Genomic DNA, 23,400 nt, shown 5'->3' with positions numbered 1-23,400 from the left:
AGCTTCCTGCACACTATGAAGCTTTCTCGTACCACACCTGCGCAGGAAGCTCCCAGAGACGCGAGCGTGAGTGAGGATGCACGCGGCCACAGCCATGCAGTGTCGTTCATCTAGTTAGCCCCCCCAAAAAATAGAAAGTGACCCACGGTGGGGGACAGTACGTCTGCAGGGGACCGGTAGAAGTCTCAGGTAAGTGAAACTTTTTTAACAGTTTAAAGAACCCCTTTAACCACCCTAGCTTTACGGACGAGCTCAGCTCGTCCATGAATGTCGGGGTGGATAGCTCCGGCTAGGAGCAGTCTTTTTTTAAAAAAATTTTTAAACATGTAGCTAGCACTTTGCTAGCTACATGTTGTATTCCGATCGTTGCAGCTCCCCGCCGATCTGTCACTGCCCGCCACGAAAGAGGGCACCCCCCCCCAACCAGCCTGGTCAATCAGCGCCAGGCTGCGCTATGGGGTGGATCGGGACTCCCCGACTTCATTCCGATCGTAGCCATGGCAACGAGGGAAGCCCTAACAGGAAATCCTGTTCAGAGCGGGATTTCCTGTTGGTTATGATTGCCGGCGGCGATTGGAGGGGTGGGAGGGATGGTGAAGGGATGGGTCAATCATGTAGCTAGCGCTAGGCTAGCTACATGATTAAAAAAAAAAAAAAAATAGTATAAAAAAAAAACCCACCCGCGGCCGAGTGCCGCAAAAAACTAAACGCCAGGGTGGATAAGATCACAAAGCATACAACACCAATAGAAATCGCATGGAAATGTTTGCATTAGTGTGACGCGATACCAGCATTTTACCCGATTTCAAACACCAGTCGGCTGCATTTTTCTGGCGTTTGCAATCAAGTTTACATAAATCGTGGGGGACACCTGTCGTATCACACTGAAATTGCGTGAAGTAGGTGCAGAGTTAATCGTGATTGCAATTCCTGCTGGAAAACAGCCCTAAATCCCTATTAGAACCAGCACCCCATGGGCAACTGCGATTACAGAGGAGAGGTCGGCATCTGGTGTTACAATACTGAAGATGCCATTATAAAGAGGCCCAATAGTGCCCCCTAGTGTTAAAAACACTATTCAGGCGTACAATACATCGGAGGTGAAAAACTGATGAGATAAACCATGCATCTATCCCTCCTCCTAAAAATGACTTTTTTTTAGATATCCTGAAGTTTTATTTTATATTGAAATCTAGTTTTTAAGTTTTTACTGTTTCATTGTCTCTGCTCAATGACACCTTCATTGAAGTATGCCAGAGCTCAAATCTATGAATTATTGACCCTTTTTAATTTTTTCCTGCTCTCAGAAGCCATTTACTGACAGGAAAGTGTTTTATGGCTATAATTACTTATCAGTGAGGGTTATGCTACTGTATAGTCTGACCCAGATCAGACCCGGACAGAAACTGTTACTTGCATACCTGATTTTTTAACTTTTTTAGAAATAAAAAGAAAAAAAAGTCATAGTCTTTTGTGTGCTTGTACATACACATGTCCATCTCAATAGATCACAAGTCACCTCGGTTGTCCTTTAAGTGGCGAGTCACATAATCACACAGCACCAATAGGAGGCAAAAAAAAAAAAAAAAAAAAAAAATCCGTCCTCCAAAACACAGATCACACATCACTTGCAGCACTGATAAGGTCTTAAGTCCTCTGTAGGAGACAGATCCTGATAATAAAAAATAAAAAAAAGTAAAGAAAAAAAGAATTGGTATTAGCGGCTCCTGCTGGTTTAGGATTACACAAGCGTACGCTGAATCCGCAGGGTCCAGAAAAAAGTGATCATGTGATCGGAGGCCAATGTGAAGCCTTCAAGTGCTACAGAAGCTTCTTTCAGTCTGTTTTGAAGAAGAACCTCTTGCGGAGGAAGTTGAAGTAGCCAGGTATCTGTTTGTAGGTTCCTTTTGATGAAACAATATTTGCCACCTGGACAGAGAAGAAATACAAAATGAGCACTCGTCAACAGCAGAAGCCAGGTCTGTTGTGGGGCTTGTGTACACGGACACATGACCTGTGTCTTGGAAAGCCCAGTTCTAGTTTTCCTTTTACACCTCACCCACTTACCTAAAAATGGTCCCCCACCCCACCTCTACAAACTACATACTGATATACAGTTAGGTCCATAAATATTTGGACAGAGACAACTTTTTTTTCCTAATTTTGGTTCTATACATTACCACAATGAATTTTAACCTCTTGAGGACTGCAGTGTTGAACCCTCCTAGTGACCAGGCCATTTTATGTAAAATGGGCCACTGCAGCTTTAAGGCCAAGCTGCAGGGCACAACACAGCACACAAGTGCCCCCCCCCCCCCTTTCTCCCCACCAACAGAGCTTTCTGTTGGTGGGGTCTGATCGCTCCCCCCATGTTTATTTTTCTTTTTCTTACAAATGTTTATTTATTTTTTAATAAAAAAAACACTATTTCTTTAAAGATTTTCCCTCCCTCCCTTCCTGCATCCCCCCGCCAGCCTATCACAGCGATCGGCTGTGATAGGCTTCAGCCTATCACCGATCGCTTCTAAGTCCCCCAGGGGATCATATCGCAGCGCTGTACTGATGTAAACATGGCGGTTTCGCCGTGTAACAGTCTCCCGAATGGCGATCGCCGCTCGGAGACTGAAGCCTCAAGCAGGAGATGTGCGCACAGCGCGTGCGCGATCTCCTGAAAACTGTTGCCCCAGGACTTTACGCCGATCGGCGTTAGGCGGTCCTGGGGCTGCTGCCGCGGCCACACCCATCGGCGTGACGCGGCCGGCAAGCAGTTAAATGAAACAACTCAGATACAGTTGAAGTGCAGATTTTCATTTGTTATTCAGTGAGGTGAACAAAAAAATTGCATACAAATCGGAGCATTTTTTTTTAACACAATCCCTTCACTGTATTAAAGGTATTACCTTGTATGCATTTATCAATGTTTGTTTATTTGATGTCGGCATATCTGCTACACGACTAACACCGAACAATCCTTTACTTGGTCTATGCTACGGCTAAAAGTATTAGAGGCAGAGGATCAGCAGGCCTGCCAGGCAACTGGTATTGCTTAAAGGGACACTTAAGTAAAAAAAAAAAAAAAAAAGTTTTACTCACCTCGAGCTTCCAATAGCCCCCTGCAGCTGTCCGGTGCCCTCGCCGTCTCCCTCCGATCCTCCTGGCCCCGCTGGCAGCCACTTCCTGTTTCGGTGACAGGAGCTGACAGGCTGGGGACGTGAGTGATTCTTCACGTTCCTGGCCACAATAGCGTCATCTATGCTGCTATAGCATATATCATATACCATATAGCAGCATAGAGGGTGCTAATGTGTCTGGGAACGCGAAGAATCACTCGCGTCCCCAGCCTGTCAGCTCCTGTCACCGAAACAGGAATTGGCTGCCGGCGGGGCCAGGAGGATCGGAGGGAGACGGCGAGGGCACCGGACAGCTGCAGGGGGCTATTGGAAGCCCTAGGTGAGTAAAACTCATTTTTTTTGTTTGACTTAAGTGTCCCTTTAACAGGAAATAAATATGGCAGCCTCCATATACTACTCAGTTCAGTTGGTCTTTAAAACGTAGTTAGAATTTTAGCTGTGATCTGGTTTTAATTGGTGCGATTGTCCAACAAATATTCAGCAAGAGTAATCGCAACACACAATGGAGTAGTAAAACCGGAAACTTTTTTGTTTATTATTTGACACCACCGACAAACAGATTAGGTAGCCAAGATTAGCTGCCTAATCTGTTTGTCGGTTGTGCCAAATAAAAGTTTCCGATTTCACTACACCATGGTGTGTGCTGCTGGCTTTCTAGCTGAACTTGTGTGTCCTGCCCTGAGGAGGATTCGCCTTGCAGGGGGTGGTAGAGATCTATTTTGATCTCCTTCGTGTCCAACAAATAGTTGAGTGTATAACGTGCCAGTACCTGATAAAAAAAAATGCAGAACTAGCATCATCCTCACCATAACCAGCAGCGTCTGTAGGTCTGATGTTGACGCATGCTCCTCCAGAATTTCGTCCAGAGTCTCCACATACCACGTACCGCTTTTCTTATCACGCCAAGAGACGTAACCTGAAGACGAGATCATCAGACTCGAAAACAAAATCTAATGTGAAGTAATGGAACAACACTTCACAAATGAGAGAGAGACAAACTGGAGAACTTAAGGAACTTCTACAGGAAAGAACTTTTAAAGGAAGAAGGCCTCAGGACAATTTGCACCAGATTGACTACGCCATCTCCAGTGATTCCTGAAAATAGTGGGGATAACATATGTAATCCAGAAAAACCTCTATTGACTATTTCATAATTGTTAGGTGGTAAAAGACTACAGTCATCACTTAACCACTTCACAGCTCCAGTACAGTATATCTACTCCCCTGCAGACTTCATCTAACCGCCAAGGGGAGTAAATATACGTACTCCCGCTGCTACCACTGCTGTAAGCGCTCCCGCTTATTTGTGCGCTCGTTCATGTTGCCATCTGCCCACCAGGAGATCAATGAATGGGAAAGCAATTCCTAATCATTGATCTAAGTCCCCGTAGCAATTAGCGGCGCCTTTTATGAGAAGCTGCACGATCATTCTAATAAATAAAAGTTTCCCATCTTCAGTACACTTCCTGTAAGCATACATATTTTGCTTACAGGACGTATAAAAAAAAAAAAAGACTGAAGCCATCTTGTGGCCAAATAGTAAAACTACATCTAAAAGTATTTTTTTTAAATGCAAAGACCTGTTTTTACATTTTAAATTAACCCCTTACCTCCCACACTCCCCAATAGTTACTAACATTTATTTTTTTTGTAAAAAAATACAATGAAATAAATTTACAATTATAAAAAATGCATAAATAGTTTTCTTAGGGACTGAACTTTTTTAATATGTATGTCAAGACGGTATAATACTGTTACTTTATAAATTATGGGCTTTTTATTAATGATGGATGCAAAACTGAAAAAAAATGCATCTTTATTTCCTAATAAAATATTGGTGCCAGACATTGTGATAGGGAAATCATTTAAATGGTGTAATAACCGGTACAAATGGGCACATAAATTAAGTGGATTTTAATTATGGTAGCATGCATTATTTAAAAATGATAATGGCCGAAAACTGAAAAATAAGGATTTTTTTCCAATTTTTTTCTTATTTTTCCATTAAAAACCATTTAGAATAAAAAAATTCTTGGCATAATTTACCACCCAAAGTAAGCCTAATTAGTGATAAAAAAACCCCCCACATTTAACACATTTCATTCTGATAAGTAGAGATAAAGTTATTGGCAAATGAATGGAAGGAGCTGAAAGGTGAAAATTGCTTGGATGCTGAAGGGGTAAAACCCTTTAGTTGTGAAGTGGTTAAAGTGTACCAGAGATGACATGTGACATGATGAAATAGACATGTGCATATACAGTGGCAAGCATACAGACACTTATACTGTGCTCCTTTTTCTTTTTTCCCTGCCTGAAACAGTTTATAATTAGCTATGGAACTAACAGTTTTTCTTCAGTCAGGACTCAGTCAGCTCACTGATAATAAAATTACAGCTATAAAACACTTTCCTAAGCAGATACATGGGCTTTGTACTGTGAGAGGAAAATATAAAAAAGGTCAATAGTTCATGTATTTTCACTGTGGGACTCTTGAGACACTGCAATTGAGCAGAGACTATGAAACATTAAATCTGCTTTGGAAATGTTTATAGATAAAATTAAACCTTGAGATATCTAAAAGAGTCATTTTTAGGAGTAGAAGAACATATCCAATTGTTTATCTCGTTAGTTTATTTTCATCTCTGGTTCACTTTACAGGGAACTTGAGATGGGATAAAATAAACAAATATATACATACCTGGGGCTTCCTCCAGCCCCTTCCGGCCTAATCGCTCCCACCCTGTCCTCCTCTGACTTCCCGTTAGTCCGCAATTGGCCCCAGAAAGTGCTCCGGTCCAAAGCCAACTGCCCATGCGCGGCCTGGCCACGCGCACGCTCCTGCTGCATTCACGTCCCTGGGAGCATTCTGCACAATACTACTGCGTGGGTGCAGAACACTCCCAGTGACGGGAGCAAGATGGGGGAGCGCGCTGGCTGGACTGCGCTGACTCAAGGATTTTACAGGGCCAACTGCGGATGAACGGGGAGTCAGAGGAGGACGGCGTGGGAGCAATCAGCCTGGAGGAAGTCCCAGGTATGTATTTTTTTTGCTTTTATACCAGCTCAGGTTCACTTTAAAGAGCACCTAAAGTACTACGTAACCCTGATGAGTTTTTATGGATCTATGGAATCGTTGGTGGGAATGTTGAGGAACAAGCCTTAGTAAACTGTAGCCCTTACACAGAACTTGTACCTGGGAAGGTTGAGTAGGACACCAGGATGTCCCCAGAGGTGGGCAGGCTCGCCACGGCATCCGTCTCATCCATATCCCCGTCATCAGGACGCACTGCCATGGCATCAGACTGCAAAGAGGAGGAGTCAAAGCTTCCTGGTACGTCCCCGGACTCCACCGCAACACCCCTGTCCTTCTCATCTAAAACCAAACACAACAGTATCATTATTTAGGTGCGTTCCTCACTACAAAATTATATACATTCATTCCAGATACCGGTAACAATTTAGTGTCTTTTAAGGAAAAGTGAAATCCCATTTTCATGCTCCATACTCATCTCTGAGGGCCTTCAATTGGAGCAACCCCACCATCCATCTAAATCACCATGAAGTCCAAAGCACTCCTCTCTTTACCAGAAATACCCCTCCGTCCCACCAATCCCTGGATTCCCTACAATACTACCATGTAGTCATGTCACAGAAACCACAATCTCACCATTTGACGTGTGGTGCAATCTATGGTCAGTGCAATTATAGGAGAGCATGTATGAGATGAGTGATGCTGGAGTTCTCTGCACACGGCCCTCTCTGCGGTATCTAGGGGTGTAGCTCGGGGTTTCCGCTAACTGCAGTGGAAATGTAACCCCGAGCTCCACTCGGGAATACCGCCAAGGGGGTCAATGGAAAAACTATTCCTTTGGTAATTGTCCATTAAATATGAATAAAGTCTTTCGTTTTTTGTTGTGTAATAGAATATTACTGTAAATGGGTATTCCCCTTTCATGGTTAATACGCAATCTACTGAGCGTTCTCCTCACCTCCGCCGCAGGCCTGGATGAAGAACAGCTTCGGTTTGCCTCCCAGACTGGGGCAGTTGGAACCATTGAAGTAATTCACAATTCTTTCCACAGGAATCCTTGCGCCGTCTGTCCCGTAGACTCCGCCTGGAAACCGCGTGTGTCGCGTCTGAGGAAAGTGAAGCATAGTTTTCATTGGCTGGTTCATCCATTTAACCTCTGCCCTGCCTGGCGGCACTCTGTCAGCGAGGGGAGTAACTCAAATTACCCAGGCGGTGCCGCTATAAGCGCATATTACTTTGTAGCCTAATGCAGCACCCACTGCTCGGGGGTTCATGCTAAATTTAACTGGTTTGAGGGGAATAGGAGGATGTACTACAGCTGTGTACACAGTGGTCCTGGTCACATTTAAACCCGACCTGAACTCAGAACTTCCTCTCTGCTCTATAAGATAAGCAACAGCATAATAACCTTTAAATAAACAAAGTTTCCTTGTTACAGCTGATACAAATCCTACTGAGATTTTGCTAGGTTGAATGGTTATTTCCGGTTATCCTGGGTGCACAGAAAAAGTTAACATCCTATGTTTACATTTTAGCTCAGAATTCGTCAGACAGCTAGGAGATCAAAATACACTGGCTCATTACTTGCCGAGAATGGAGAATTAGACAGGCTGTTCTCTATAAACACAGGGTGGATTTCTCTGTGTTCTCATTGTCTCCTGTGCAAGAGTTCAGGTTCACCGACAAAATGCAACATGTAGTACATGAGTATCTCACCTCGCAGCCGTGGGACAGGATGATGACCAGGCAGCAATCCCTCTTGCTGTGATCTTTAGACGCCAGGCGCTCCAGCTCCGTGTGGATTTGCTGCAAACACACACAGTGTCACATTCAGTAAGAGATTCCACCAATTAATTCCTCTCACAAACATGATGACCATCATTTCACTGACCGCTCCTTTCAGATTATTCATCACCGAGACCTCAAAGTGAAGCCTCTTCATCCTCCTCTCCATCTTCTCCCGATCGATGTCAGAGCCGGCTCTGTAGGACAGGTTGGTGGAGGCCTGGAACTCCATGTTGTTGATGATGAGGCAGTAACCGCAGGGGTCATAGTTCATCGAGTAATCCTGCAACACAGCAGGGAAAGCTATAGATGGCTGCAAGGCGTACATAGTGACATATTGTAGAGTGCAGTCAATTAGTCAGGATACTTTTACTGTAATTGTCCTGGTTTCAGCATCAGAAATACTTCCTCTATCTGTATATTGCTGTATAGATGCATTTAACCCCACCCTCCCAGTGATGCTTAGCTTAGGCCAGGGGTGTCCAACTCAAATACAAAGTGGGCCAAAACTGAACACTGGGACCAAGTCTCGGCCATCCTCAATGTCTAGTGGCCACCTCCCTCCCGTATAAAGTTCCCTGGTGTCTAGTGGCACCACTCCCTCCCCTATACAGTTCCCTGGTATCTAGTGGACCCCTCCCTCCCGTATACAGCTCCCTGGTGTCTAGTGGCCTCCTCCCTCCCCTATACAGTTTCCTGGTGTCTAGTGGCCCCCTCCCTCCCGTATAAAGTTCCCTGGTGTCTAGTGGCCCCCTCCCTCCGTTATTAAGTTCCCCGGTGTCTACTGCCTCCTCCTTATCCTATACAGTTCCCTGGTGTCTAGAGGCCCCCACCCTCCCCTATACAGTTCCCTGGTGTCTACTGCCTCCTCCCTATCCTATACAGTTCCCTGGTGTCTAGTGGTCCTTCCTCGCTCCACTATACAGCTCCCTGGTGTCTAGTGGCCCCTGTCTCTCCCCTATGCATTTTCCTGGTGTCTAGTAAATCCCCCCCCCCCCCCCCCATATACCATTCTCTGTTGTCTAGTGCTTTCCCCCTCCCTCTCCGATATAGCTTTCCTGGTGGTCTAGAGTGGGCCAAACATAATGCAAAGTGGTGAAAGCACTTGGCTTGGGGGGCCATATTTGATGGACTGTAGGCCAGTTTTAGCCCGCAGGCCAGGAGTATGACATGCATGGCCTGTTGCCCGAGGCTTTCCCCTACTAAGGTAGGTAACTTTTTTTTTTAAGACTTCAGGTACCCTTTAAAGTGTACCATATGTATATCATTTTGCTCTAATCCAGTTAGGGAAATGTCAATATTGCTATGATCCTGCATGAGCGGTATTTTATTATTCAGATGCACTGCCATCAGCTCTGTCTTCTGCAGTGACCACTATAGAAAGCTTGATGGGGCAACAGCTGGAGGAATAATCATTATGGTGCTTTAAAAGGAATACGCAGGCTGCCATCTTCATCCTCTAATAAACAATGCCGGTTGCCTGACCTCTGTGCTGAAGCTCCGCCTCTAATACTACAAGTAACTGCCCCGGAATGAGCATGCTGTGACTCTGGTGTGACTCCACTGGCTGCATGCTTGTTGAAAAAGAGTGACTCAAAACACAACCGAAGCCAATAGCTCAGCAAGACAGCCAGGCAACCAGCATTACTTATAAGGGAGTGAAGATGGCAGCTTCTGTATTCCTCTCACTTCAGCTTCCCTTTAACCAAGAAGCAGCTTCGCCAAGCATGCGGCATCCAAGAAATATCCAATATTATGCAATAAACTGACCATCTCTACAGATGGCTCATGTCCAGTAGATAGGACACTCAATAAGATCCTAATAATTCAGAACCGATGCAAATGTTATTCTCGTTTTATGCAAGCTTATGCAACCTGGAAATGGACCATTGCACTGGCTGGTTTCCAAGATGATTAAATGTCCGTATAATTTGCACCAACTATTGGCATCTCATGGACTTTAAAAACAGCGACATGCAAACATCACCCACCTTTTCTATGTCCAGGTGTTTCGGCGTCACCACAGGGATAGCTGGTCAGAGAAAAAAAATAAGCGTTACTTACAGAATGCCACTCATGCTAAATGCAATAGTATAATGTATAATATAATGCTACAAACATGCATCAGCTCTAGCTCCATCCTGCTCGGCTTCCTTCAGGAATAGAAGAGCAGAATCGAGTCCACTTTACAGAATATTAATGTGAACCTGTATACTGCACACTTATGCAGAAGAGCAATAAGTTTTGAATCAGGATGATAACATTTATTGGCTAACTTAACCACCCTGGCGTTCTATTAAGATTGCCAGGGTGGCGGCGCAGCAGTATTTTGTGTTTTTTTTTTTTTAAACCTTGTAGCTAGCCTAGCGCTAGCTACATGATTCCCCCCTCACGGCAGCGTCTTACTCACCTTTCCGATCGCTTCCGGCGCATTAGCCCATCCAGAAATCCCGTTCTGAACGGAATTTCTTGGAGGGCTTCCCCCGTAGTCATGGTAACGATCGTGATGACGTCACCGGGAGTCCCGATCCACCCCGCAGCGCTGCCTGGCACTGATTGGCCAGGCTGCACAGGGGTCTCAGGAGGGGGGGGCCCTTACGCGACGGGTAGCAGCGCATCGGCGACGATCGTCACCCATACGCAGCTAGCAAAGTGCTAGCTGCGTGTTTAAAAAAAAAAAAATAGTTAAAATCGCCCCAGCAGGGCCTGAGCGGCGCCATCTAGCGGTCATGGACGAGCTGAACTCGTCCATACTACTAAGATGATTAAAAGAATAAGAATAAGCGAGCTTTCGGCTGTATAGCCTTCGTCGGGCTTCAATCCTGTTTGCTTGCAAGCGGATGGAACAGACAGCTATATACATACAACATCAAAAGGGGATACATAGATTTTTTTTTTTTTCCAAGCATAAATACAAAGTCATTAAGATGCCTTAAGTGAAACAGAACATCTAGTGCTGAAGAGAGGGGTTACCCCAAAGAGGCGTGAAAGGAGAGATTGTACCTGGAGCTATGAAGGGGGTTCTAGCTGCTCTCCAAGCCTTCCATGTGGTTGTCATCAGTAGTGTAGTTTGGGAGTTGGCTTTGGGGCCCCTATAGGGTAGGTTAGTAAGCTGTTCGTAGGAGCCCAGTATTGCCGCCTCTGCATTCACTGCTGGGTTTGTGGCTTCTTGCGAGAACCACCACCTGATAGTGACAAGCAAAGAGGCCCAATAATATTTTTGGAGGTGTGGGAGAGCCAATCCACCTCTAGATTTAGGGAGCTGCAGTACATCTAATGCTATTCTGGGTTGCTTTCCTGCCCAAATAAAAGTAAGAATAATTTTGTCAATTTTCTTGAAGAGGGCAGAGGGGAGCCAGACAGGGCATTGGCGGAAGAGGTACGTAAATTTAGGTAGGAAAATCATTTTAAGAAGGTTAATCCTTCCTATCAGTGTGAGTGGGAGTTTATTCCAAACTGCGCATCTGGACTCAAGTTGGTGAATGACCGGATCTATGTTGAGGTTCTGATATGTAGTGAGGTCACTGGTTATTTGGATTCCCAGGTACTTAAATTGGTTCACTATTGATAGCGGAAAGTTTGGTCTATGCGGTGGATTAGGTGCGGCATCTATAGGAAACAGTAGAGACTTATCCCAGTTAATTTTAATACCGGACATATCTCCAAATTTCTCAAATAGGTGGAGTGCTGCATCTAAAGAAGAATGGGAGTCATTTAAGTAGAGAAGTACGTCATCCGCATAGAGAGATATTTTCTCATGTAAGTTGCCAATCAAAAGTCCCTTCACCAGTGTGCATTGTCTGGTTTTAGCTGCAATAGGCTCCATGGCCAATGCAAATAGGCCTGGTGACAGAGGGCAGCCCTGTCTGGTACCCCTCCGCAAACAGAAGAACTGAGAAATTGTGTTCCCTGTTTTGATTTTAGCTTTGGGGGAGTCGTAAAGTAGTTGGATCCATTTAATGAAGTTAGTGCCAAACCCGAATCTACGCAGCACCGCCCACAAATAATCCCATTCCACTGAATCGAAAGCTTTTTCAGCGTCTAGTGACGCTATTACTCTTTGGCCCGCATTAGAATGAGAGGCGACAATATTGGTCAGCAGCCTACGAATGTTGATATCGGTACCTTTACCGGGCATAAAGCCTGACTGGTCATGGTGTATCAGCTTAAGAATATATGAATTTAATCTAGTAGCTAAGATTTTGGCTAGTATCTTTGCATCCGTGTTCAGGAGGGAGATTGGCCTGTATGAGGAGCATTTACTGGGGTCTTTCCCTGATTTGGGAATTACTATTATTAGGGCTTCCGTCATCGAAGGTGGTAGGGAGTTCGTTTCGAATGAGCGTTGGAGTGTATTTTTAAGTTTGGGTGCTATTAGTTTGGAGTACTGTTTGTAGTATTCTACGGGGAAACCGTCTAGGCCAGGAGTTTTCCCAGTCTGCATATTGGCTATGGCATTGATCACCTCATCAAGGGCGATTGGAGCCTCAAGTGCCTCGGCGTCTTCAGTGGACAGTGTGGGTAATTCTATCGCTTCCAGATAATTATCTAAGGTCTCTGTCGGTTTTTGAAGGCGGCTAGAGTACAGTTCAGAGTAGAATTGGAAGAAAGTTTTATTAATTTCTTCCGGGTCGGTAATATGATTACAAGAGTCAGAGGATATCTGTGGTATGATGGTCATACTCCTAAAGTCCTTGAAAAGCCAGGCTAGCATTTTCCCAGCTCGGTCTCCATGCTCGAAAATTTTTTGTCTCAGGTCTAGCATACTCTTTTTAGTGGTATCTATTCTATAGAGTTCTAGGTTTTGTAATGCCGCTTGCCATTTGTTATACGTTGTAGTGGTCTTAGTGGTAACAAACTCCGCTTCCAGGTCGGAAGCAATTTTTTCCCTCCACTGTAGTGAGGCATACACCTGATCTCTAGCAATTTTAATGGCCCCTGCGTACTGCCCTCTTAAAACAGCCTTATTAGCATCCCATATAAGTTGAGGTGTAGTGGATCCCTTATTTTCATCCCAGTAGTGCCTGATTTGTCTTTTAATAATGTCATCTATTGTAGGGTCAGTTATCCAATGAGGAGATAATCTCCATACTCTATCCCCCTGTCTCATACCCCTCTGGAATATTACTTCCAAAGGTGCGTGGTCTGAGATGCCTCTAGGCAGGAAAGAGGATGCTTTAACCCGGGAGAGCATGTCGTCTGAGGCGAGAGCTAGATCAATTCGTGATAAGGTGCCGTAAGAAGCCGAGTGACAAGAGTAAGCCATAATACCAGGGTGTTTCCACCTCCAAACATCTGTCAGTTTGTATGCATCTAGCCAGTGTCTAAATACTAACGTGTCCTTGCTGGAGGGTTTGAGTCTATCTATAAGTGGATCATGTATAAGATTAAAGTCTCCACAAATGATTAATTTTTTAGATGGCATTTGTGCAGTGATAGTAATTATTTTGTCAAGGACAGAGATATCAGCCGGTGGTGGCAGGTAGACATTCACCAGTGTAAATTGCTCCTGTTCTATTGTAGCATTTAAAATTATATACCTGCCCCCAGGGTCTATTTTAATGTCGTGCAGCTGGAAGGGTAGGGTCTTACTAATGAGGATTGAGACTCCTCTAGAGTAGGATGAGTATGTGGCATGGTATGCGTGTGCCACCCACGGCATTTTAAGCGCTAAAATCTTTCCTCCTGTAAGATGTGTTTCCTGCAGGAAACAGATATGTGGTGAGTGTTGCTTTAGGAAGTTAGCAACCAGTGCTCTTTTTATTTTAGAGCCTAGACCTCTAACATTCCAAGATAGTAGTTTGACTGCAGACATTTAAGTAGCATATATTAATAAACGAGTATGGAATAGATAATTTTTCTGGGGAGCGGGGGGAGGGGGGGGGGGGGAGCCCAGGCAGGGGGCAGGCAGGCCAAGGAGAGGAAAGAAAAGAGAGACATAGCACAAAACAGGTAACTTGTAACAGTACATCCCAACAAACCCCCACCCTACATCCTGGAGAGGAACCACGAACATCCAGATGCCTTAGATCCCTTAACTAAACTTTATTTCAGCAAACCTTCAGTCCCAAAATAGGACTGGAACTGTCTAACTTAAACCTAAAAAGAAAACCTCCTAAGAGGGGGGGACGGTAGTGGCCAAGGTAGAGGTCCGCTACCCAACTACTCCCAGTTGTCTTTCTGGGGGAACGGCTCATGCTACATATTTGTATTTTTGTATGTGGGGGGGGGAGGAAAGGGTTCCTGCCAGCGGTGTGTGGTGCTTGCGTACATCACTTAAATAGGTTCCAGACATACCATAGATCAGTTGTATGCCAGTCTGTAGTATCTGGTGCATCCAGGTGCACACACAGTATATAAAGTTGTATTCTCCCGGTGGATCTTTGTGCAGGCATCCGCCAAGAGCGAACTGTCCCCGGGCGGAGGTGAGCACAGGTGCATGGCATTTGAAGTACAGTTAGCCATACTGCAAATGGGTTGAGGAGTTGGGTATACATCATTACCAACATCCAGAAAGGAAAAGGTGTATGAATAATTTCACCTGTGCAGTCTAATATGACCGACCCAGTGGGTATGACAAGGTGCACTAATCAGTAATTATACTTTTAGTCTACTATACTATAGACAAGGGGGGAGAGCAATTCAGCCTACATCAGAAAAATTATGTTGGATATATAGTATTGCATCATGGTAGTCTATTTAAGCTCGGCTAATCTCACGTCTCAGTTAAGGCCCCACAGTATCAGTCCCATGTGGATGTCTCAGCATAATGCAGACAGGAGCACGGGGGATGGGGGGGGGGATCACCAGCACTGCCATAAGGCATAGGTCTAGTACAAATTGAGTGCACAGGTCTTCCACTGCACAGGTCAGTTGGGGTCATCATTGAAAGTGTACACAGTACCTATAATAATAACACATATACACAGTATATACATATATAGATGTCTCCATTCTGGTCCCCTGTCTAAACTCAGTGCATTAACGCAGGAGGATCTTGACAGTGAGGCAGAAATAAGTACACAGTGAAATGCAACATCATTTTGGGGAAAAGGAGCTGCTCACCATATCCAGTTCTGGGAGGGCAGCGTCTCCATGTCATAGGCATATTCCAAGCAAGAGTAATTAGAGAAAGGACGAATATCTAAATTAGGCCTGACGTTCCAGAGGGTAATTCAGAGCTATATTTTAAATGCCATGACTGTAAGGCTGCCATACATTATTGCAAGGGCTGAAGACTGGTATTGTAGCACCATCTAGTGGATAGTAGTATGTATTGTCCTTTAGTGTTAATACCTAATGTAGTTACTGGTAGTTAGCAGCTTCTTTTCCATGCATGTATAGGTAGAGGAAATACATTCCGCTATAGACAACTTCCCAACTCGGTGCACAGCGACCCGTATATATCCCACATAGCAGGGGTGGGGGGGGGGGGGGGGAGAATAGAAAGTGCCCCTGACTTACATCTGACCGACCAGAGGATACAGGGTTTATAGCCGAATGTTACAGGGTTAGTCACTTAAATTTTATGAGGGGGGTGTGGGAGAAGGGGAGGGGGGGGGGGGAAGGGTGGTTAGGAGAAGGGGGGAGGTTAGGGGGGGGGGGGGGGAAGAGCAGGATAACAGGTAGTTATACCATTCGTTTTAGCATTTAATTAACATTCCCCTATTGGGCTAACATAGCTAGTACATGACCAGTATTGTGCGTTTATACGTGTGTCGCACATTACTGCGCGTCTGGTATTACATAAACAACTAGTGAAAATAATAGTTAACTATAATAGAGCGAGGAACTATAAAGGAGAGCAAGAAAACAGGTTGCTTAGCTGTGAGCTCCGTATTTGCTGTTGTGGTAGTTCCGTATATGGAAAATGTACATCAGCGCCCATATTCAAACAGTGGAAATGAACAGTGCGAGTATACCACACACTTCATTGTATGTTCGTCTGTCTCTGGGCGCCAAACAGTTCGGAGAGTAGCAAGGAGCATACACAGTCTGCATAAGCAATAGTTATTTAAATGATGCAGCCATGGTGTGGTAGTTCATGAGAAACAAACTTTTTCTTCCCCCATATATCCCAGACACAGTAGTCAGTGATCAGAATACAGCATGATACAGGGAAAGCTGTAGGGCCTTCAGAGGTATTGTATTCCCGCCAGAACCAACAGGGAGGACCGCATAAAAGAAGCGCCATTATAGATATAAACTCCCAAAGAGCATAGCGTTGCATAGCTTGGGGGAAACAGTCATAACGGTGCATTGTCACAGCAGAGGTGACCCCATTAGCGGGCCAGATTAGCCAACAAATGAATAAAGTTACTTATCTGGTTGTTGCGCAGGCAAAGTCTTCAGCCACGTGGTGACCTCCGCTGGGGTTTCAAAAAAGATGGTGGATTCCCCGTCTTGGACTCGCAACTTTGCAGGAAACAGCATGGCATATTTTATCTGTCGTTCCCTCAGCTTGATCTTTACATCTTGAAAATTTTTCCTGAGTTTCTGTGTCTCCGTCGTATAGTCTGGGAACAGCATCAGACGTGCATTTCCCAATTTGAGGTCCGTCACTTTCCGTGCTGCAGCAAGGATTTCATCACGATCTCTGTAGTTAAGCATACGGAATATTAGCGGCCTTGGGTATGCCCCAGGGAGGTTTTTCTTGGCTGGAATTCTATGCGCTCTCTCCACAACAAACTGCGATGAAAACTTGGCTTCTGGTAGTAGCTCCTTAAGGAGGTCCTCCATATAGGCTGGGACATCTTGCGTTTCCTCTCCCTCCGGTAGGCCCAGCAGACGCAAATTATTGCGCCTGTTTCGATTTTCAGCGTCATTTGCACGGGCTTCAAGCTGGGAGACTCTTTTAGTAACAGAGGGTATTTCAACATCATGTCTCCTGATGGTATCCTCTGCGTCCGATGCACGACGTTCTAGGTCCCTTGTACGGTCTCTTATGTCTGCTAGGTCTTGACGCAAGAGACCAAACTTGGCTTCCATGTGGTCCATCTTAGTAGTCAGAATCGTTTGGCAAGATTTAATCGCCTCCATAAGCTCGGCCGAGCTTGGTGAGGGGAAGATGGCCTCCACGTGGTCCACCGCCATGCCTTCTATGCTCTCCGGCTTGTTGTTGGATGGAGCTCTGGAGCCAGATGATTGCTGATTGTCGGTTGGGGAGACATTCTCCGGCTTGTCTTTCTTTCCCTTACCTCCCATCTCCCCGTAAGGGTTATAGCGCTGGGAGGATCTTGGAGGCCGAGCCGGGCCAGGGGGGTATGAGCAGGCCGGTGAGGCCTCGTTTCTTTCCTCAGCCGATGTCGCTGGGGGATCCCACCAGTCCTCCAGGGTGAAGCAGGGCAAGTCAGCAGTCCCTCTACGGTGTTTTAGGCGTATTTCTGCGCAGTTAGCAGGCCGATGGCTATAGATTAGGAGAGCTGGGTAGCGGAGCTCAGAAGAAAGACGTCCGCTCAGCACGCCATCTTGGCCACGCCCCGAAACAGAACATCTAGATGGGGTAGGAGGTTGTTAGCTGAGATAAGACTCCTTGTTTACACAATACACACAGAATTGGGAGTCAGACTGTCACAGAAGCATCATAAATTTCGAGTTCACAAGTTTAGCTACAGTATATAGGCTGAGAAAGAGTTCTGCCATTAAATATCATCAGCCTCATACCAGTAAATAAGGTTTTGTCCTCATTCAAGCCTTTGTCCACAGCTTTCATCCAATTTACAAATTTTGTCTGTTATTAATCTTTCTTTTAACTTGAAGCCACCCTTCAGGCAGGGACGGATCTGGGGGGCAAGTGGGGGGCAGTGACACGAAGATCATTCATGTTGTGTCCGTTGGAACAAAAGTGTGTAGCAACTGGAAGATCACATTTGGGATTGTTAATAGTGTGCCTGTGTCTGTTCATACGTTTGCGCAAAGTTTGTCCAGTATCTCCCACATACATAACATTGGGGCATTCAGCACACATGATTGAACATTTTACATTATCAGGGACCGCATGAGGCGAGGCGAGGCGGAAAATGCATCATGTCATGGAGATTTCATGCCGAAAATGTGTATGGGCAGTCAAACAGATCTCTCTTCGATCAGAGAGATCAGTCACTTGATCGATCTGCCCATTTATCTTCTGATGTATGAGCACCTTAAAGAGAATCTGTACTGTAAAATTCTTACAATAAAAAGCATACCATTCTATTCATTATGTTCTCCTGGGCCCCTCTGTGCTGTTTCTGCCTCTCCCTGCTGCAATCCTGGCTTGTAATTATCAGTTTTATGCAGTGTTTACAAACAAAAGACATAGCAAGCGATAGGCTGAGAGTAGCTCAGTGTGTGAGTCATACAGAGTGTGCAGGGGGCCTGGAGAGGGTGTGTATAGCTTCTATCCAATCACAAGCAGCACAGCACATTCCAGCCTGACTGCCTGAACCCAACAGAGCCGACAGAGGAGAGAAGATTAGATCATATAACAGAGATAACACAGTCACTGTGCAACTAGGAAAGGCTGCAGTTAGACAGAGCACATTAGAACAGGTATAGGAACTTATAGGATATAAGAAATAAGGATGAAAATTTTGTTAGAGTCTCTTTAAAGGTGCAGCATGCAATAAGCAATTTTATTCAATAAGTTATTTTCACTACAGTTCCTCTTTAAATGAGCAAAGTTGTGATTTGGCGGGTATGTTAGGGCAGTGAACAAACCTGCCAAGGAAAACAGACCTATGTATGGGCAGCTTTAAGGTGTGGGTGGCACAGGTGGAAGAGCCCAGATCTCACATGGACACTTATGCTTCGTACACACTTGCGATAACTATCGTTTGCAAGGAACGATAGTTACCAGATGAACAATATTGGAACGATTGGAATGCAACGATGGGATGCAGCGATCATCATACACATTTTAACGATAGTTCTCGCAGAAAAGAACAATCAGAAGGAAATGTTGCGTACATATTTATATAAAATAAGAAAAAAAACCACTGACATGGAGTTACAATAGATACAAATATATGATTGTTAACTTGAAAACAAAGTTTAATTGAAATGAGCAATGTAACAATCTTTACGGGCCGCGCTACAAAGGAAGAACTGAAGCTGGGCAGAATCCAACGCAGGCGCATTGGCCCTCGTAACGATCGTTCTCGGCCGATGTCTGTACACAGTATAGTTTTGTAACGATTGTCGGTAGATATGATCCGTCAGGTTGGATATTTCCATCTTCCCGATGTCGTTCTTTTGTCGTTCGTGTTAATGATCGTTGGGTAAAGTTCTTTCCCCGATTGTCGGCGTAACGATCATTAATGGGCTGTTTCAAACGACCGTAGTCGCCAGTGTGTACGCAGCATTAGGCAAATGTCATTATATATCAGAACACTATATATATTGTGCTTGGATCACCAACAATTATTTTAATTTATGTGCAGCGATATAGCATAACAAGCCAGAACAACGTTTCAGGCTGACACCCTTTAAGAACTTGACAAAGTGCATCATCCTGAAACTTTGTGCTGGCTTGTTGTGCTATATCGCCACAGATACAATAAAATAATTGTTGGAGAGAGATTGCAGATGCCTGCTGATCATCTCTGTGCATCTTGGCAGTGCTAATTATCCATGCTTTACGCATGAGCGTGCCCGTACTGCGCAAGTATGGCTGCGACCGCACAGTAACCCAGAGCTGCACAGCTCCGGCTAACTGCGTAGTCACTCGTGGCCAAACACGTATGGGTGCAGCACGTTCATGCTCGTGTACGAAGAGGAAGTACTACAGAGGGTCCCGGGCAGTAGCGCTGGTCTCCAGGAGGACTCTTCTTATGCCTGGTACACACCATGCAATTTCTTGTGAGATCGATTTGATAGTTTCCAAGAGGCCTAATCTGATTATCGATCGATTTTGTATAGAAGTGATCGGAAAATCGATCACAAAAAAAAAGAAGAAATCAGAAATCAGATCGGACCTGTAGGAAATTATAGATTCGACCCGTCAATCTGACAGGACATTGCATGGTCTGTACCAGGTATTGTTTGTTTTTATTTTACTCCGACTTGGGTTTAAATTGAACCAGAGATGAAGCATCCTCATGTATTTTATCATATATATCAGTGGGAACATTCGAGAAAACACCTAATCTGCTCTCTATTTCATTCTTCACTGCTCAACCTGCTTGTGATCAGCCCTGATAAAATCCCCGACTGAGCATTCAGCCTGGCTTTGCCCAGGAATCATTATAGCCGAGTCTGTCTTCTCTGATGTCTTTTCAAGCCCAAGCCTGCCCCCTTCTGGCTGTGCTATAATGACTCAGCTATAATGATTCCTATGCAAAGCCAGACTGAATGCTCAGTCAGGGAATTTATCAGGGATGCTAACAAGCTGGCTGAGCAGTGAAGAATTAAACAGAGAGCAGTGTAGGCATTTTCTCACTGATATATATATATATGGTAAAATACATGAGGGTGCTTCGTCTCTGGTTCACTTTAAGTCGCTGTACTGATTACTGTTACATTATAACTACCCAAAGGTTACATAATCGCTCCTCTAATTTCCTAACTTTCTGGGAAAAGAAACAGTCAAAGCTGATAAATTCCCTTTATCAATCAGTGAGATGCAAATACTCCACTATCTCTAGATGTCATTGTAGTTTTTGGGTGTATTGGTCTTCTGAATGCTATACATGGAACCATAATGTTGCTTTATTTCTTTTTAGTTGTAAACAACAGAAAGACATCTTTGCCACTCACGTCTCTTCTCCTTGGGCAAAGGGTACACTGGAGTAGGGATCCGAGTTGGTGGTGCTGGCATTGGCGTGATCACAACTGTACCACCGCCGCCGTCTTGGAGGGCATCTGCTAGGCTTTGCTGCCCGGTTTCTATCAAGCACTGCAGGAACAGTGGGTAGGCCTGGGTACCCCGAGTCTCCAGCTCCACCAGCAGTTGCCGAGCTTGGTCTCTGCGTGTGCCGGCTCTCTGTCACAACACAACAACAGATGGCGCTCATCAGATCGTTCCAATCATTGCTCACCCAAAATCATATAACTAATAATCTATAGTGTCTATAGGTTAGAGGTTATTAGAATAGCATAAGACATCTGAACAACTGCTACCCATTTTGTACTGGTAACAAATACCTTATCAACTGTTCAGCGTTTTGGAACACAATATCTAAAAACAAACAAACGGGGGGGGGGGGGGGGGGGGATTACCTAAATCAACGGCCATACTAAAATACAGTTAAAGTGGACTTGAACTGAGAACTTCCTCTCTGCTGTAAAAGATAAGCAACAGCATAACAACCTTTAAAGAAATACATTTCTTTGTTACAACAGCAATTCAGTTATAGCAAGCAGGGCACCAGAGGTGCTCTGCTTGCTATAACTGAATTGCTGTTGTTTATCCCCTGCTTATTGCCTGAAGAAGTGGGCTGTGCCCGCGAAACGCGTTGCATCTTTGGGGTATTTTCAATAAATGTGTATATCTATATATTTACATTCCTTGGTGTCTGCTTTAACGGAGGTGAGTCCACCACTTCCTCCCAGCAATTTTTTAAAAATTTTATGTACTTTTATCCTTCTGGCGCCTCTGTTCACCTACCAGTATATTTGAGTCCACCCCAGGTGGAGGGGTGATCTACCCCCTTTCTTCCTATCTACAGAGAGCGACTTCTTAATCCTGAGTGAGGAGAGGACAGGTCTAATCTCCTCACCTGCCTAATGAGTTGTTACCTAGGTGGTAACCCGTGTTTGTGAGTATTACCATCTCACTGTTTTATTTATCTAATCAATTTTGACATACTACACCATATTGGGCTCTCGATTTCTCTTCAACTTCCTTCCAAGCTGGGTTCGGTGCTGAATGATTATGTTCAAGTTCCGAACCACGTGGTCCCGAATTCAAACACCAAAACTACTCATAGATGCAAGCCCAATTACACTGAAATAATACATTGCATATAAAAGACTACTGTTACTGTTTGGATGATATATATATATATATATATATATATATATATATATATCAGTGCTGCGTAATATGTTGGCGCTTTATAAACACAATAAATGAAAAAAAAATATTATATATATATATATATATATATATATATATATATATATATATATATATATATATATATATATATATATATATATATTTCTACCTAGAGATTAAAGCTAAAACCCAGAGGCACATTATAGGGCCGCCCATCTTCGGGAGCATCAGACAGCAGTATTTGACTGAGCGGTCGACTACTGATAACAGGGGTAACAGAGCTGGAACGAGGGGACTGTGAGAGGAGCAGGAAGGCTCTATAGGACCCAGAGACTACCCTATCCTTAGGTATTTTTTTCTGGTTGACATTCAATTTAACTCTGCCAATCTATTTCTATGTGGATTCCGTTCAAAAGTAAACTATAGTGGTAAACTATCAGCTCAGCGAAGGCCTTCAAAACAGTAAAATAATTAATGTCTGAAGCCAACAGTGAAGCGTGGTGGAGGTTCCTTGCAGGTCTACGCTTGCATTTCTGACCACAAATTTCGGGACTTCTTGGTCAAGCAATATCCTACAACATTATATCAAGGAGTTACTGGCGCTAGTCTAATTTAGGGGATCCTGAAGGCAACCTCATAGGGAAATTCAATGATTGGTTCTTTTTGAGGCTGCAAAAAATGTAAATAAAATAACTAAAAAATAAAGAAATGAAAATAAAATTTGTATCAAATTAATTAATTAATAATCACAAGCATCTCACTGACCATCCCTATCATCATTGACAAGAAGGAGGAGTTGTGGAATGAGTGTGGCAGGGAGATAAGCACACTTCTCATGCCAGCAGTTCCCTCCTCACCTGGATCTCCTCTATCATGTCACTGCTGAACACCCCCTTCTCCAGCAGCCCGTCCCACATGTCCCCCGGCTGCAGGGAGGTGACCAGCAGCCTCCTGGCACCACGCAGCGCCCGCCTGTGCTCCTCTTCCATCTCTCCCAGCGCTGTACACTTCCGCAAACACCTACGTCACCGCTACGTCACCGCTCCTGCAGCCGTCACGTGACACCTACTTGCCAGGCATTGTGTCTGGGCGCGCTGCTTACTGCGGCTGCGCAAAGTCAACGTAGGCCTAGCATTATGGTGACCAGGTCACGCTGATAATCCTGCCCATATCGACGTTATATTACATATCATATGTGTAGTGATGCTGGGGGTTGAGGATGAGGGTGCTGTGCGCAGAGGAGAGCTGGGGGTGCTCTACACAGGCAGCCATTCTCACTACTCTGGGCTGGGCACTTCCAGCTAACTAACTAGCTTACAACTGTCCCTATATCGGAGGGACAGTCCCTCTTTCAGGACTCATGCACACATTTATGTAAATACATGTGTTTTTCTAATAAACATTGTGTAGTGTGTTTTATTACTATTTATTTTATTTCCATCCTTTAAATTGATAGATGTCTTCTTGATACAAAT

General features: G+C 44.5%; 1 protein-coding gene across 2 annotated transcripts; it reads right to left on the bottom strand.

The window, feature by feature from the left end:
• Positions 1 to 278: 278 nt before the first annotated feature.
• On the bottom strand, positions 279 to 22,934 carry CASP9 (caspase 9). 2 transcript variants are annotated; one of them, XM_068243239.1, is made up of 9 exons: positions 22,783 to 22,934; positions 20,683 to 20,908; positions 9,939 to 9,979; positions 8,054 to 8,230; positions 7,879 to 7,968; positions 7,121 to 7,268; positions 6,325 to 6,504; positions 3,938 to 4,047; positions 279 to 1,929 (listed from the first exon to the last, which is right to left on the bottom strand). In XM_068243239.1, exons 1-9 carry the CDS (start codon positions 22,912 to 22,914, stop codon positions 1,837 to 1,839), a joined length of 1,197 nt encoding a protein of 398 aa, XP_068099340.1. In that variant the 5' UTR covers positions 22,915 to 22,934; the 3' UTR covers positions 279 to 1,836. The 2 variants fall into 2 exon arrangements, with proteins under 2 accessions (XP_068099340.1, XP_068099341.1); XM_068243240.1 differs by lacking the exon at positions 22,783 to 22,934 and adding an exon at positions 22,691 to 22,771.
• Between the last annotated feature and the right edge of the window lie 466 nt (positions 22,935 to 23,400).

Source organism: Hyperolius riggenbachi, chromosome 6 (assembly GCF_040937935.1).
Source record: "Hyperolius riggenbachi isolate aHypRig1 chromosome 6, aHypRig1.pri, whole genome shotgun sequence".
Taxonomy (NCBI): domain Eukaryota; kingdom Metazoa; phylum Chordata; class Amphibia; order Anura; family Hyperoliidae; genus Hyperolius; species Hyperolius riggenbachi.
The sequence above is the reverse complement of the archived record's forward strand: the minus strand, read 5'-3'. Positions and strand labels throughout refer to the sequence as shown.